Source organism: Phascolarctos cinereus, unplaced genomic scaffold (genome assembly GCF_003287225.1).
Source record: "Phascolarctos cinereus isolate Bilbo 61053 unplaced genomic scaffold, phaCin_HiC Scaffold_2;HRSCAF=192, whole genome shotgun sequence".
Classification (NCBI taxonomy): Eukaryota; Metazoa; Chordata; class Mammalia; order Diprotodontia; family Phascolarctidae; genus Phascolarctos; species Phascolarctos cinereus.
In genome coordinates, this window is record NW_027555625.1 from 159,185,238 (window position 1) to 159,199,495 (window position 14,258).

Sequence of the window (14,258 nt, forward strand, 5' to 3'; positions counted from 1 at the left end):
TGAATGGGACTTTGGAACCCCCTCATTTTTATAGGTGAGGAAACTAAGTCCCAGAAAGATTAATATCTGATCATGTCACTCCCTTACTCAGGAAGCTTTAGTAGTTCCCCATTGCCTTTTGGATAACATATTAATTGATGTACTTGACATTTAAAGACCTTCACAATCTGGCTCCAGACTATATTTCCAAAGTGATTACACATTACTCCATCTCCCTCGGCTCCCAAACTCTACATTCTAGCCAAACTGGTCTACCTTATAGTCCCCCCACGTGAAATTCCTTTTCCTACTTCCACACCTTTGCACAGTCTGTCTACCATGATTGGAATGTTCTTCCCCCTTACCTCTGCTTCCAGGAAACTTTAGTTTCCTTCAAGACTTATCTCAAATGCCCCGACAAACAAGAGACCTTTCTTGATTGGTTTCCCCTGCCCTATGTATCATGGAGTATTTATTTTGTATTTTGTATATATCTTATACATGTTTATTTATCAAAAAACATATTACAACCCCTAGTGGAATATAAGATCCACAAGGGCAGAGACTGCCTCTCTTTTGTATGTATATCCCTAGCACCTACATAGTGCATGTAGTAGTAGGCATTTAATAAATGCTTGCTGATTGATCAATTTGTCCCAGTTCTGTACTCTTACAAGATACTCCTGTACCCAAGCTGTGAATGAATGAATGAATGAATGAATGAATGAATGAATGAATGAGTGAGTGAGTGAAAAAGCTGACTATGCACAAAGCACTGTGCTAAGCACTGGTGATACAGTTTAAAAAAAGGCAAGGCTACCCCAAATCTTAAGGAGCTCCCATTCAAATGGCGGAGACTATATCTATATCTGTCTACATATAGATCAATCAGCAAGCATTTATTAAATGCCTACTATATGCCAGGCACTGTGTAGGTGCTAGAGATATACATACAAAAGAGAGATAGTTCCTGCCCTCATGGATCTTATATTCTACTAGAGGTTGTACTATATTCTCAGATAAGTAAACTTACAGATATAGATTTCAGCTGCAAGTCAGATGGAAAGACCTCATAATTCTTAGGGTGTAGCAAAACAGATAGCGATGCCCCTTCTTTAATGGTATTTCCTTTAATAAAACTTTCTCTAATAAGATATTGGTTTCTGATTGTTGAACAATTTTTTTAGCACCACAGCAAAGACTTTGGTGGCATAAACACTAGAATACACACTTAGAAGTTCCATAAAATATTTCTTTTCGCAATCTTCTTCCAAAGCATTTTAAAATGCTTGTTTGTTTGTGACACTACACAAAAGGAGTTAGAGCACACCTAGCCAACATGGAATGGGGCAAATCTCTAAGAATGGCTTCTAACTCACTAACAGGTAAAGGAAGGAAGAGGTAAGAAGTGGCCTGAAGTCTGGATTTCTTTAGATGACCTTAAGGATAACAGTTGATCACAGCTACTCTTTGTCCTGGGCAGAAATCCTCTAATTGTAAAAAGTGATTCACTCATTCATCAAAAGACATTAAAAAATTACAACTAAAGAAAGTGTGGGGAAACGAACCATAAAAAAGCCTCTCTGGAGCTTCCTGACACTCTCCTCTACCCCTCCAACCCTCACCACCACCAAATAGACACAGTAAATAAAGATGGAAATGGTTAACAAGGACCAGAAAACTGAAGTTCCTTTTCAACAGATATGGAAAGCATGGGAAATGTTCTGCTGGTCTATATAGCTTATGCTATGTTTGTGTTTCTTCCAGAGTGAATTAATAACTACATAACAATAAAATAACTACATTCATAACAGACACTGTACAAAATGCACTTTGATTTACCTGCTATAGGAACAAGTGAAAAAGGAAGGCTACTCTATACTCTGGAATATGTAGGAGAATAAAATGTTTTTTGGAAGAAATAATTCAAGAAGAAGACAAAAACTAGTCTTAGAAGAGGCAGAAGGCATTCTAAACCAATGTTGGGGAGTTAAAAGGTAGAAGAATGTGAGTCCTCAAGAAAAGGAAAGGAAGAGGAAACCACTAAGCCGTCAGAGATTATATGACAGATTTGAGGGTCTTTCAATGAGAGATGGAAGTAAAATTCCCATAGAGAGAGAAAATAGCTTGTCATCCTCCACAAAATGATGATGAGGCTCCACCATAAGAAGACATTGATCCTGATGGCTGGCAGCTCCCTCCTAAAACATGGTCAAATGTCAACCTGATAAGAACAAAAAGAACCCAAGTCACAACTTCCTCTCCATCCCAATCCTTATACTCATAAATAAAAGACTGCAACATTCATGCTGGTGCCCTCTTGAGCATGTTGGCCTCTCAGTTCGTTAGCCTCTTCAATTCCCATGACTTACAACTCCACCATCCACAGAGATGGTTTAGATCTCACCATCACTATTAACTGTGCTACCTCCATGATAGTGAACAATGAAATTGCCTTCTCCAGGCATCACCTCCTATCTTTCCATCTCTCCTTATAAACCTATTCACTTTCCTCATGGCCCCCAGTCCTTACCTATCTGAGAACATATTATAACCCCCAGTAGAATGTAAGCTCTATGAGGGCAGTGACATGAATTAGGGGCAGGGCTTGGAAAAGATCTCCATTAAAGTTCCCTTCAAGCTCTCAGTTCTATGATCCTACAATTGTAAGGTATTTGTTGAGTTTGTACAACTCTATTTATAACTGAGCATGGGAGAAAACCCTTGAGGGGAAGAATAGCAATCCAAATTCAAGGGATGCCTGTGAATTGGTCCAGTGGGAATGAACCTTGTCATTGTCTGGCAGAATGTGAAACTGGTCAACCCCCTGCATGAACTGCTTACATTTTATCTCTCTGCCTATTTGCCAGGATTGAGTTAAAACTGGTGCATGTGGGTCCCATTAACACCCACATAAAATAGTGGTAAAGCGGAAAAGGTTCCTGGGAAAGATCTGCAGCAGCCCTATAAACAAGGCAGTGATTAAAAAAAAATAAAGACCATTCATCATTAGAAATAGATTTGACAGGTCCTTTTCTCAGCACTAATCAGACCAATATAATCCTTTTGCTGCTAAGAAACTTGTGGAACCTGTGGAGGGATGGAAAAAGGGTTAAGCCAAGGCATCTTTTAAAGCCAAAGGAAGAAAATCAAAAAAGGGCATTTCCTTTCAGATAAGCTATAAAAGCTCTGTTTCCCTCCCTGTTGGCCTCCATAACACTTCCCTGAAGTGCATGCTGTATGTGAGAAAATCCAGACTGCTGCCAAAAGTGAGTCAAGATTGTTCATCTTACCAACCATCTTTGCCTTCTCCCAGCCATGGCAGCACCCCCAACTTCCACAGAACCACAGATAAGAAATACAGCTGAGCTTCATTCTTTTAAGAAAGAAAGAAAGAAAGAAAGAAAGAAAGAAAGAAAGAAAGAAAGGAAGGAAGGAAGGAAGGAAGGAAGGAAGGAAGGAAGGAAGGAAGGAAGGAAGGAAGGAAGGAAAATACCTGGCACATTGAATTCTCTTTTCAATGAATCAATCAGTACTTATTAAGTGCCTACTGTGTGCCAAGTACTATGCTAGACACTGAAGGTACCAGTACAAAGAATGAATTAATAATCCCTTCTCTCAAGGAGTTTACATGTTGATGAGAGAGACTGACACAAGCTGGGCTCACGTACACACAAGTTAATTTGGAAGCAGTGGCTCTAGCAGTTGGAGGGAATTAGGAAAGTCTTCATGCAGAAGGTGATGCTTTGGTTGCCTTTTAAAGAAAGGGAGAAGCTCTCTCTTAGGCCAAGGTAAGGAGGGAGAGAATCCTGGGGGCTGCAGACCCACCACTCAATAGAGATCTCCAACTCCCTGGGCAGTTTCTATGAATATTACAGTGACATCAGGTATCCCTCGCTCGTGGAGCTTGCATTTTACTTCATGTAAGACCAAGACATTCCACAATCTGTCTTCTAGTTGCGGATGGGGAGCTGGCAGGCAGACACTGAGGGCAATAGAGACCTCAAGGCTTGGGAGATAAATAGGCATAGGTGATCTGCCTCCAGCAGTGTGTAACAGCCTGATCTGGCCAGCTCAGAGAGGCAACTATTTAAATTTTCAGTGTGAGCATTTACACTTCCGAAATTGGAAAACACTTCAAATCAGGGCTTGGTTTATTGTTTTGTGGATTTTCTAGACTTAAGAAAGTGATGAGGAAAATATTGATAATGCAGATTAAACTTGAAAAGTGTGTATCTCTCATACCCAACCCCTTTTCTCTACTGACATGGTCACCACCCTAGCAAAGGTTCTCATAATTTTTGGATGGACTATTATAGTAGCCTCTTGTTGATTTATTTTCCTCAAGTGTCTTCCCTATCCAATCCACACAGCTGCTACATGATTTTCCCAAAGCACAAGATTAACTGTGTCATTCCACTCTGTTTGCAATTGAAAGTCCTTTAACAGGTGGATCCAACCTACCTTTTCAGCCTTATTGCACATTACTCCCCTACAAGGAAGCAGCGAGGCGGCGCCAGACGGCAGAGAGCTCCAGACCTGGAGTCAGGAAGACTTATCTTCCTGAATTCAAATCCCACCTCAGACACTTATTAACTGTGTGACCCTGGGCAAGTCACTTAACCCTGTTTGCCTCAGTTTCTTCATCTGTAAAATGAGCTATAGAAGAAAATGGCAAACCACTCCAGTATCTCTGCTAAAAAAAACCCAAATGGGGTCACTGAGTCAAAAACAACTGAAAAATGACCATGCAACAACAACCCTAATGAGCACTCTCCCAGGGCCCAACAAAACAGGTCTTCATGCTGTTTCGTACCTACAATACTCTATTTTATCTCTGCATTTGTACCGACTGTTCCCCAGACCTGAAGTTGTCCCTCCTCACTCAGCTTCCCCAGATCCCCATTTTTGTCCAAGACAGCTCATATACCACCTTCTACATGAAGTCTCTCTTGATGCTCCTAGTGCCCTCTCTCCTCAAATTACCCTGTATTTGGGGGTAGAAATAGGGCACTGCACTTATGATTTCACTAGTATAGAGAATTCCCTGCTGATGAAACTCCTCTACTAATACAAGTGCCAACCTTCTATGAAACTTATATTCTTGGGCAACTAGGCAGTGCAGTGGTCAGAGGACGGGCCCTGGAGTCAGGAAGACCTGAGTTCAAATCTGGCCTCAGACTTTTACTGACTGTGTGACCCTGGGCAAGTCACTTAACCCCAATTGCCTTCAAAAAGAAAAGAAGCTCATATTCTTAAAGAGTTGCCTACAGCAATGAGAAGTTAAGGGATTTACTGAGTCCCACAGCCAGTATGTGTCAGAGGCAGGACTTAAACCCATGTCTTCCTGAGGCAGAGGCCAGCTGTCTACCCACTATGCCTCTACCAATTTATTTTCTATATGTTTTGACATATTTATTTATTCACACCTTGTCGCTTGATTGACTGTAAAATTCTTGAAGGGAAATGACTGTCTTCCTTTTTATCTTTGTATCCTAGCACCTAGCACAATGCCTGTTATACAGCAGGTGTTTAATAAATGCCTATTATTGTGTGACCATGGTTTATGGGCTCTCACCCAAGAAGCCAAGTTACTTCATAACCAGGGTAAGGCTGTCCCCAAGGGCAATGAGTCATTTGCCTGCTGGCTTCTGGGGCTAGCTGCACTTTTCAACATGGCCAAACAGAGTTGACTTCCCCAACTGAGCCATAATTTTCATTATAGTGTTTCATTCTGACCTCTCTCACATTTACAAGAACACGCCCAGTGAAAAATGTTAGTGTGCCACTCTGCTCCCTCAATGTAATGGGAGACAGTGTAGTTAAGTAGAGATAGCATGTGTCCTTGAGTCCCAGCTTTATCATTTAAACTCCCTGTGTGACATTTGGGCAATCCAGCTCATCTCCACGTACCTCAGTCTCCTTATCTATGAAACGAGAGCTGAACTAGATGGCCTCACAGTCCCAAAGTCTGGTCTGAAAACTGCTTACAGGGCTATTCTATTCGTGACCTTCGACAAGTGTAAGGTTCTTTATCAGTTACTGGAACCATGTGGTTCTGCAACATTGACTCCTAAATTCAGAGTGAAGAGAAATGTGCAGCTACTTTTTCAAAGCCTCTTAAAGTGTGAGTATCACACCATAAGCCCATCCGCCATCTCCCGACGTCTAGGAACACATCCCCCTGCGCATTATCCATCTCAGCCTAGGCTTCTTTTTTTTGGTCATGACTACTGCCCAGAGTGCCTATGCCTTGCCAAGGATCTAATTCAAGAAAAAGACCCCCCTTCCAAAGAAGATTTGTTTATAGAATCCTAGGATCATAGATCTGGAGCTAGAAGGGACCTTAGTGTGATTTAATCCAGCCTTCTGATATTACAGATGAGGAAACTGAGGCCCAGAGAAGTGATTTAGATTTGGGATTCAAGCTGAGGTCTAAGGACCCCAAGTTCAATGCCATCTCCACTGAGCTGCACTGCCTCCCACATTGCATTGAAGGACAGAGGAGTTAACATTTTTCACTGGACATGTCCCTGTAAGTGTGAGGGAGATTTGAATAAATAGGACTACAAAGAAAAGTTACATATGACTGGAGAAACCAACTCTTTTGGTCATGTTGAAAAGTACAGCTACCCGCAGAAGCCAGCAGGCAAATGACTCATTGTCCTTGGGGGCAGCCCCACCCTGGTTATGAGGTAACCTTGTTTCCTAGATGACAGCCCATAAAATTCTGCAGATTGAGTATTCCATTTCACTCTGCTCAGGACCAATCATCTTTTTGTCTCTTCATTTCACAGGTTATGTATACGCTTTTTTCACCAGAGGTCTCAGACACATAGTTGATCTTGAGGTAAATACTCTCAATGGTGCTCTAATCTCCCAGCCTCTCATCCTGGCCCTTAAGAAATTCTAAAACATCTCAGACACCAGTATGCCTTCAGGTGCATAGCTGAGCCCTGAGGCTAGAGGATCTTTCATATTCTTGCTTTACAGAGGTATACTGGGGAGTCTTTGACCCTCTACAGTATGTACTTATATACAGACATACCACACTTTATCGCACTTTGCTGATATTGCATTTTTTTAAATAAAAGGTTTGTGACAACCCTGTGTTGAGCAAGTCTATTGATGTCATTTTTCCAACATCACATGTCCTCATCATGTCTGTGCCATAATTTGATAATTTTCAAGATATTTCAAACTTTTTCATTATTATTATATCTGCTGTGGTGATCTGTGATCAGTGACTGTAATTGTTTTGGGGGACCATGAACCACAACCACATAAGACAAGCACATTTAATTGATAAATACGTGTGTTCTGACCGCTCCACTGACCATTCCCCATCTCTCTCCTTCTCCTCGAGCCTTCCTGTTCTGAGATATAACGATATTGAAATTAGCTATGATGGTCTCTCAGTGTTCAAGTGAAGGGCAAAGTCAATTGATGCAACAAACTTCATTGTTGTCTTATTTTAAGAAATTGCCTTAGCCACCCCAACCTTAGCCATCCACCACCCTGATTGGTCAGAACTATCAATATCGAGGCAAGACCCTCAACTGGCAAAAAGATTACAACTCACTGAAGGCTCAGGTCATGATTAGCATTTTTAGCAATAAAGTATCTAATTAAGGTATATACTTTTTTAGACATAGTACTATTGCACACTTAATAGTTTACAGTATAAACATAACTTTTATATGCACTAGGAAACAAAAAAATTTGTGACTTGCTTTATTGTGATATTTGCTTTATTGTGGTGGTCTGGAACTGAATCCACAGTATCTCCGAGGTATGACTATACCCACCTGTATGTGTCATCCTAGAATTTGCTCTAGCATTTTCTCAGTTCTGTCCAGTCTATTATTTCCATCTTACCTGAGCACTCTCAAAGTATGGTCTCTTCATTTCACAGATGAGATGGTATTTTAATAGCCTGACCAGTTTAGACTAGTACATGGTATCTTTTTCTAAGAAAAATTATATATAATATATATTTTATATATATAATTATATATATGTGTTATATATACTATCTATCATATCACATCATATATCATATCATAAGTGTGAACTTATTCAGATTGAGAATTTAAGGGAAGGTTCAAACGATGAACCCTCTGAAGCAGGAAGAGATTGGAAAACAAGAGCCAAGAGATTTTAAAGGTTATGGGGCACTGGGTTTATTCTGCCTGGGTAAGAGAAGGCTGAGGAATCCCTATACTGTAGGGATTCCTGGGCACTAGAATTATGATGTGTGTATGTTCATGTACATGGTACAGAACACACATACATGTTATATGTTCTCTACAAATAGAGATTCATGCATATTGACCCCAGAGGTCATTTCTAGGTTTCTAATACAGCAAATCCATCACCATTCACACTCATATATTGAAACCTAAAGTGATTCCACAGAAGGTGGCAAATTATTCCCAATCTTCACAAGCAAGAACTAAGGCATGGAAGGGGAAGGGGTTTCTAGGTATTATATCAGGTGTAAAAATAATTGCTGACAGGGTTGAAATACAACCAATGGAACCTACTTGAAAGTTTTCAAAAATGGAATATAGTTTTCTCATCTGTTAAGAATAGCTTAGATGAAGTCATTACTGAAGGCAAGGGGACTTTCTTGACCAAAAACTTTACTCCAAAATAGCCCTTCTAAGCCACAAACCCATGATTAAATGATTCCCTACTGCCTAAATTTCCTCCTGGTTGTAAACTTGTCTCCTTTGGAATCTGCATTACCTAGGCCAGAATTTGTCGTGTATTAAATGATTTGTCATCATTTCCCCCTTCTCATATGCTAATATGAATTCTGGAGACTCCTCTTTAGCTTTAAACTGCCTCTGATAGGACCATAAATTACTGAGTCAAACCCAGGCATTCACCAATTTTTGTAAGACTTCTTACAAAAGATCAGACTTTTCTAAAAAACATTTTAAGTACAAAATTTCAGGAAATAATTAAAATATTAATTTGTATTATTATTATTAGCCATTTCCATTAAAAACGTTTTTTTTAATAAAAAGTATGTTTTTCTTAAAAAAACATACAAATTTCTACATTGTCCAATTTTATGCCACTAAGAAAAATTTACTTGTGACAGCGGAATGGAAAAAGAGACCAAGATTTAAGGCCATTCACTCCAAGACAGTTTACTGCACTAGGAACACACACCCGTGGCAAATTACACATCAGCAGATCGAAACTCGAATAGGAAGAATTTGAGTAAAAATATTGGATTTTTTTTTTTAATCTTCAGTTCGAGCACTATTTCTGTGCGGCTAGGAAATTAGGAGATGGTCTTGATTACTCCTTGGTCCTTTTTCCTCTTTTAGAATATGGCACAGTCTTTGAAAATCTTTTCCAGCTTCTGTCCCAGCATCACCTTGCCACTCACTTTCAGCTTGCCAGCAAAGAAAGCCCTTTGAGGATTGGTTTTCCCCAGAACCAGCTCCATAAAAATATGGTCTGGAATAGTAAACAAGGTGTCAGGTGGGCTCCTTGCTGATCCTGAGTATACTTCTCCAGATCCATTCTTCAAGTCGACAGTCCACTGGACAATGATCTTTCCATCTTTAGTAATATCCAACTGAAATATAGCATTGACCTTCTTGACCAGTTGGCTGCCCACCTCTTTGACCCGACGGCTGATTTCTTCAAATACTAGGTTACTCCGGAGTTCTGTAACTTGAATGGATTTGGGTGCTGAAGGATCCTGAGCTGAATTCAGCTCCACATATTGTCCTGTACCAGAAACACCTTCAGCTGCTTTGATCTTAGGCTGATGGTGGCTTCTCTTTCTTTCTTTCTTCCACATCCTTCTTTGCAGATCCCCCTGAACTTATGGTTTGGTTTCTAGACAGCCTTGATTAAGGTAGTACTGCCAGGCCCCATTGTGACATCAGAAATCACTCATATACAGGTAATTTGGGTCCCTGTGTGCTATAATCCTATTGGCTAGATAAATGTTTTTTAAATGCCATAGGGATGCAAATATCTAAGTTAATTGTGAGGCAAATTCATGACCTAGACTCTTTAGGACTGCCTGGTATCATTGAAGCCACTAGATCATCACTTACATCCTGTCTCAGCCCCTTATGCTTGGTATATGGTATGCTTTATAGAATTTTCTTTTATTGTTATTATTAGTAGTAATAATAACTGACATTTAACTAGCACTCTGAATTTTGTGAAACCCTTTATGTACACTGTAATCTTCATTCAATTCTCACAACAACCCTGTGAAGTAGGTACAAGTATTATCTCCATTTTACAAATGAGGAAACTGAGGCTCAGAGAAAGGTTGAGTGACTTGCCCATGGTCACACCACAGGTAAATTTCAGAAATGGGATTAGAACCTAGGTGTTACTGACTCCAAGTCAATACTCTATACACAATGCTACCCTGTGTATAAATAATTCTACCCTTGGCAATGGCCGTCTCTCTGAGACTCATGGAAAGAGTACTTATGCTAAAAAAAAATATCAATTTGTCATGAAAACTCATTTCCCCTATTTCACACCTCAGATTTTTTCCTTATCTTCACCTGTTATTCATTTTTTCCTTTCTCTAAGAATGGGCCTTCTCCTTACAAGGCTAACCTCTTATTTTCATGCTTTTGATTCTATCTCTTCATCTTCCCTGGGAGGTCTGTTGGCTGTGTCTCTCTCTGTGTTTCTCTCTCTGTCTCTGTCTCTGTCTCTCTCTGTCTCTCTCTGTCTCTGTCTCTGTCTCTGTCTGTCTCTCTCTCTCTCTCTCTCTCTCTCTCTCTCTCTCTCTCTCTCTCACACACACACACACACACACACACACACACACACACACACACACACACCCTAATTAGTTTTTCTACTTCTAATTTCTCCCCTTCTCATTCTCTCCTTTACATAACTACTTTTCAACTCTCTCTCCAAAAGGAGCTTTATTTTCTATAAAGGTTACCGCCACCACTGCCAGTAATAAGGTTTCTTAGATGGCAAGTATGAAGAAATAACTAATTATTCTTGATAATTAGCTGCTGAGGTCAGTTTAAATAGGAAGCTATCAACTAATCCTCTCTTCCTTGAGAGGGTAGGCAGCCTCTTCAGCAGTGGCCTTGTGGTACACTGGGGTAGAGACTGTCTCCTCCATATATGGTGATGTACACTACCTGCCTCACCATAGAACTATGATGCCTTCCATGCTGCTTACCCTAGGTAAGGTTTGAGGCATTTTTCTCAAATACAAAAATTCCTAGTTATAGATCTACTGACTTTCATTGGTAGGAGAAGTTTCTACACCAGACATTCCCTATGCTTTGTCATCAAATGTCCACCCTGCTCCCCTTCAAAAAAAAAGAAAAAAAATTAAGCCTCTGCAGGAATTTTACAGATGTCCAATGAAACTTTGGTGCATATTTAAATAGGTAAGTGAGGTGGCTTCCTGCAATATCTTACATTTGAACAAAATTAAGGAGCACATAAATCAAGTTCTACCTTTGTTGTGTGCCACTTTTTATCAGCTGTGTTAACCCAGAAGAACTAAAATACAGAGGTCAGCAATGCTACTATAAATGGGGTCAGTATTAACAAACAATATGGAAAAAGTATACCTCTCCTAAATCCTGTGTCCTATCTTAGGGGTTTGACAGCTGCCAGAGAACCAAGAATAAGCGAATGAATGAACAAAGATAAATGAATGAATGAATGAATGAATGAATGAATGAATGAATGAATGAATGAATGAACAAGCATTTTGACATGCTCATTATGTGGGGGACACTGTGCAAGATGCTCTAAGAGAACCTGTGGAGACGGATTCTGAAAGCTACTAGCCACCTTGCCACATCCTTAGTACCAAGTGGATTTGGACTTTATTACAGACGTGCTGCCATCCTGGCATCATTCCTGCAGATTCTGTTATCTGATTTTTTTTGCCTTAAACTGCCCTCTGACTCATGGAGGGTAAAGTATTCTTCAGAAGAGATGGAATGTCTTTGTTGGTTACTGGTACAAAGATTCTGACCACGTATCACAATTGGCAGTCCAGTTCTGGAAGGGCTAACAGAAGAAACTACAAATTGTAACCACATAACCCTCCTCCCTACCTCAAACCCCTCACCCTCCAACACTCACACAAGCAAAGAGGCAGGTAAAATGGACAAACTGAGACATGAACCGTTCCCTGAAGATCTACCATCTGTCTCCCATCAGGAGAAGGATCAGAACTCAACATGCACAAGGCCCATTTGCCTTGTAGTGAACTGTTGTGAGCCTCAAATAACAGAATGGATATAAAGAATTTTGCAAACCTTAAAGCACTATATAGATGCTTATTATCATTATTGTTATTATTAGTAGTTGTTTATGGTCACCATATCTCTAGTCAGATGATTACTTCATTCCCTGAGCCTTCTAATAAACTCCTGCTGAGCTCAAGCAAGGTTTATAGAGCAATACAAGTGTGTGCTGGTGAAGTCTCGGGGGGGAGAGGGGGGCAGTGTATACACGTACACTTTTCTCAGCATTGTTAGCAGTTTCTTAAGTCTAGAAAAGCAACAAAACAATAGATCAAGGCTTGATTTGTAACATTGAGGATTTCTAAGCTGAGCATTTTGCTCACCCTGAAAAATTAACAATCAGCTCATGAGCCAGTTAGAGCTGGCTCCAACGTACCTCTGTTCATTTGAAGGCAGCTAGGTGGTATAACGGATAGAGTGCTGGGCCTGGCATCAGGAAGACCTGTGTTCAAATTTGGCCTCAGACATTTACTAGACCCTGGACGAGTCACTTAACTTCTGCCTCAGTTTCCTCAAATGTAAAATTGGAATAATAACAGCACCTACTTCCCAGAGTTGTTTTGAAGAACAAACGATATAGTATTTGTAAAGCACTTAGCACAGTGACTAGAATATAGTAGGTACTATTTAATGCTTATTCGTTCTCTCCCTCTTTACAACAAGAGGGTCAGTTCAGCATTGGGAAGCTCACCATCATCAGTGACAATGATTATATCTTCTTTGCTGCCTAACAGATGAACATCAAAATGAGCAGATGCCTGTTTCTTTCTGTTAGCAGAAGTATCAATGAGCCAGGGCACACATGCTACACAACAAGCTTCAGTAGGAATACAGGAACAAGGAAGGTGCCAAGGGAAATGACAGACAAACATCTGTTAAACATCTACCATCTACCTATCTAGGAAGACATTATGCTAAAAAATAGCAAAAACCAAGTTCAAATAAAACATAGATGCTGTACTCTTAATTTTATAACCTAGTAGAGAGGAAGTGATATTACACAACTGTGTATTACAAAATAGCACATGCTAGTACATATTATAGAGGCACGCAATGTGCTATGAAATCAGCAGAGAAAGTTGTAGGAGGAAAGGTTGCTACTCACTTGTGGGATTGGAAAAGACTTCCTTGAAGAAGCTGACACTTAACATTGAGCTTTCAAGAATGGGTAAGAATTCAACAGGCCTAGAGGGGCAAAGCAAACATTAGGAGCAAAGGAGATGGAAAAGGAAAAAGGGTAAAAATAGAAAATGGTAACCTCAGGTCTTAGCTATAGCATAGATGACATCAAAGAGAGCAGTATGAGACAAAGTTGCAAAGTTAAGTTGGCATGAGTTTTAGAGGACTAGAAGTCAAATAAAAGGCATTTGGATTTTATGTGGAGGTGATAGAGAGCCACAGGAGGGATTTAAGTAGAGAAACAATGTTTCCCAAAGTAGAGTGCCAGGAAGAGCTGGATCTGTGTCATTAAGACCTGGATTAGAAATACAACTCTGCCATTTGCTATCTGTGTGACTTTGGTTGAATCATGGAATCCTTCCCAACCTCAGTTTCTGCTTCTTGTAAAAATGAAAGCATTGGACTAAAATGTCCTATGAGGTCCTTTCCAGGCCTGAGATCTTTGCGTAAGCATGGCATCGAGAAGTGGGATGAAAGAGTTTGGAAGGGAGAGAGAGCAGAGGTAGTAGGGTATTCCTTGAGTATTCCTTCATCTTTCTGGATCTCAATTTGCTCATCTAAAGATGATAGAGTTGAACCAGATCAGGAATTCTTAGCTTTTTGTGTCTTTCATGGGCAACTTGGGCAGTCTGATAAAGCTTGTGGACCCCTTTTCAGAATAATACCTTTAAATGCATAAAGATACACAAGATTATAAAGGAAATCAATTATGTTGAAATAAATATGTTATTTTTTCCATCCAAGTTCATAGACCCCTTGAAGTCTACCTATGGAGCAACTGGGAGCTGGTGCACTCCAGGTTAAAAACCTTTA

At 40.1% G+C, this 14,258-nt stretch overlaps 1 protein-coding gene across 1 annotated transcript; it reads right to left on the reverse strand.

Moving 5' to 3' along the window:
• Window positions 1-9,124: 9,124 nt before the first annotated feature.
• On the reverse strand, window positions 9,125-9,866 carry SCP2D1 (SCP2 sterol binding domain containing 1). Its single transcript, XM_020986705.2, has one exon. It carries the CDS (start codon window positions 9,803-9,805, stop codon window positions 9,320-9,322), a length of 486 nt encoding a protein of 161 aa, XP_020842364.1. The 5' UTR covers window positions 9,806-9,866; the 3' UTR covers window positions 9,125-9,319.
• Between the last annotated feature and the right edge of the window lie 4,392 nt (window positions 9,867-14,258).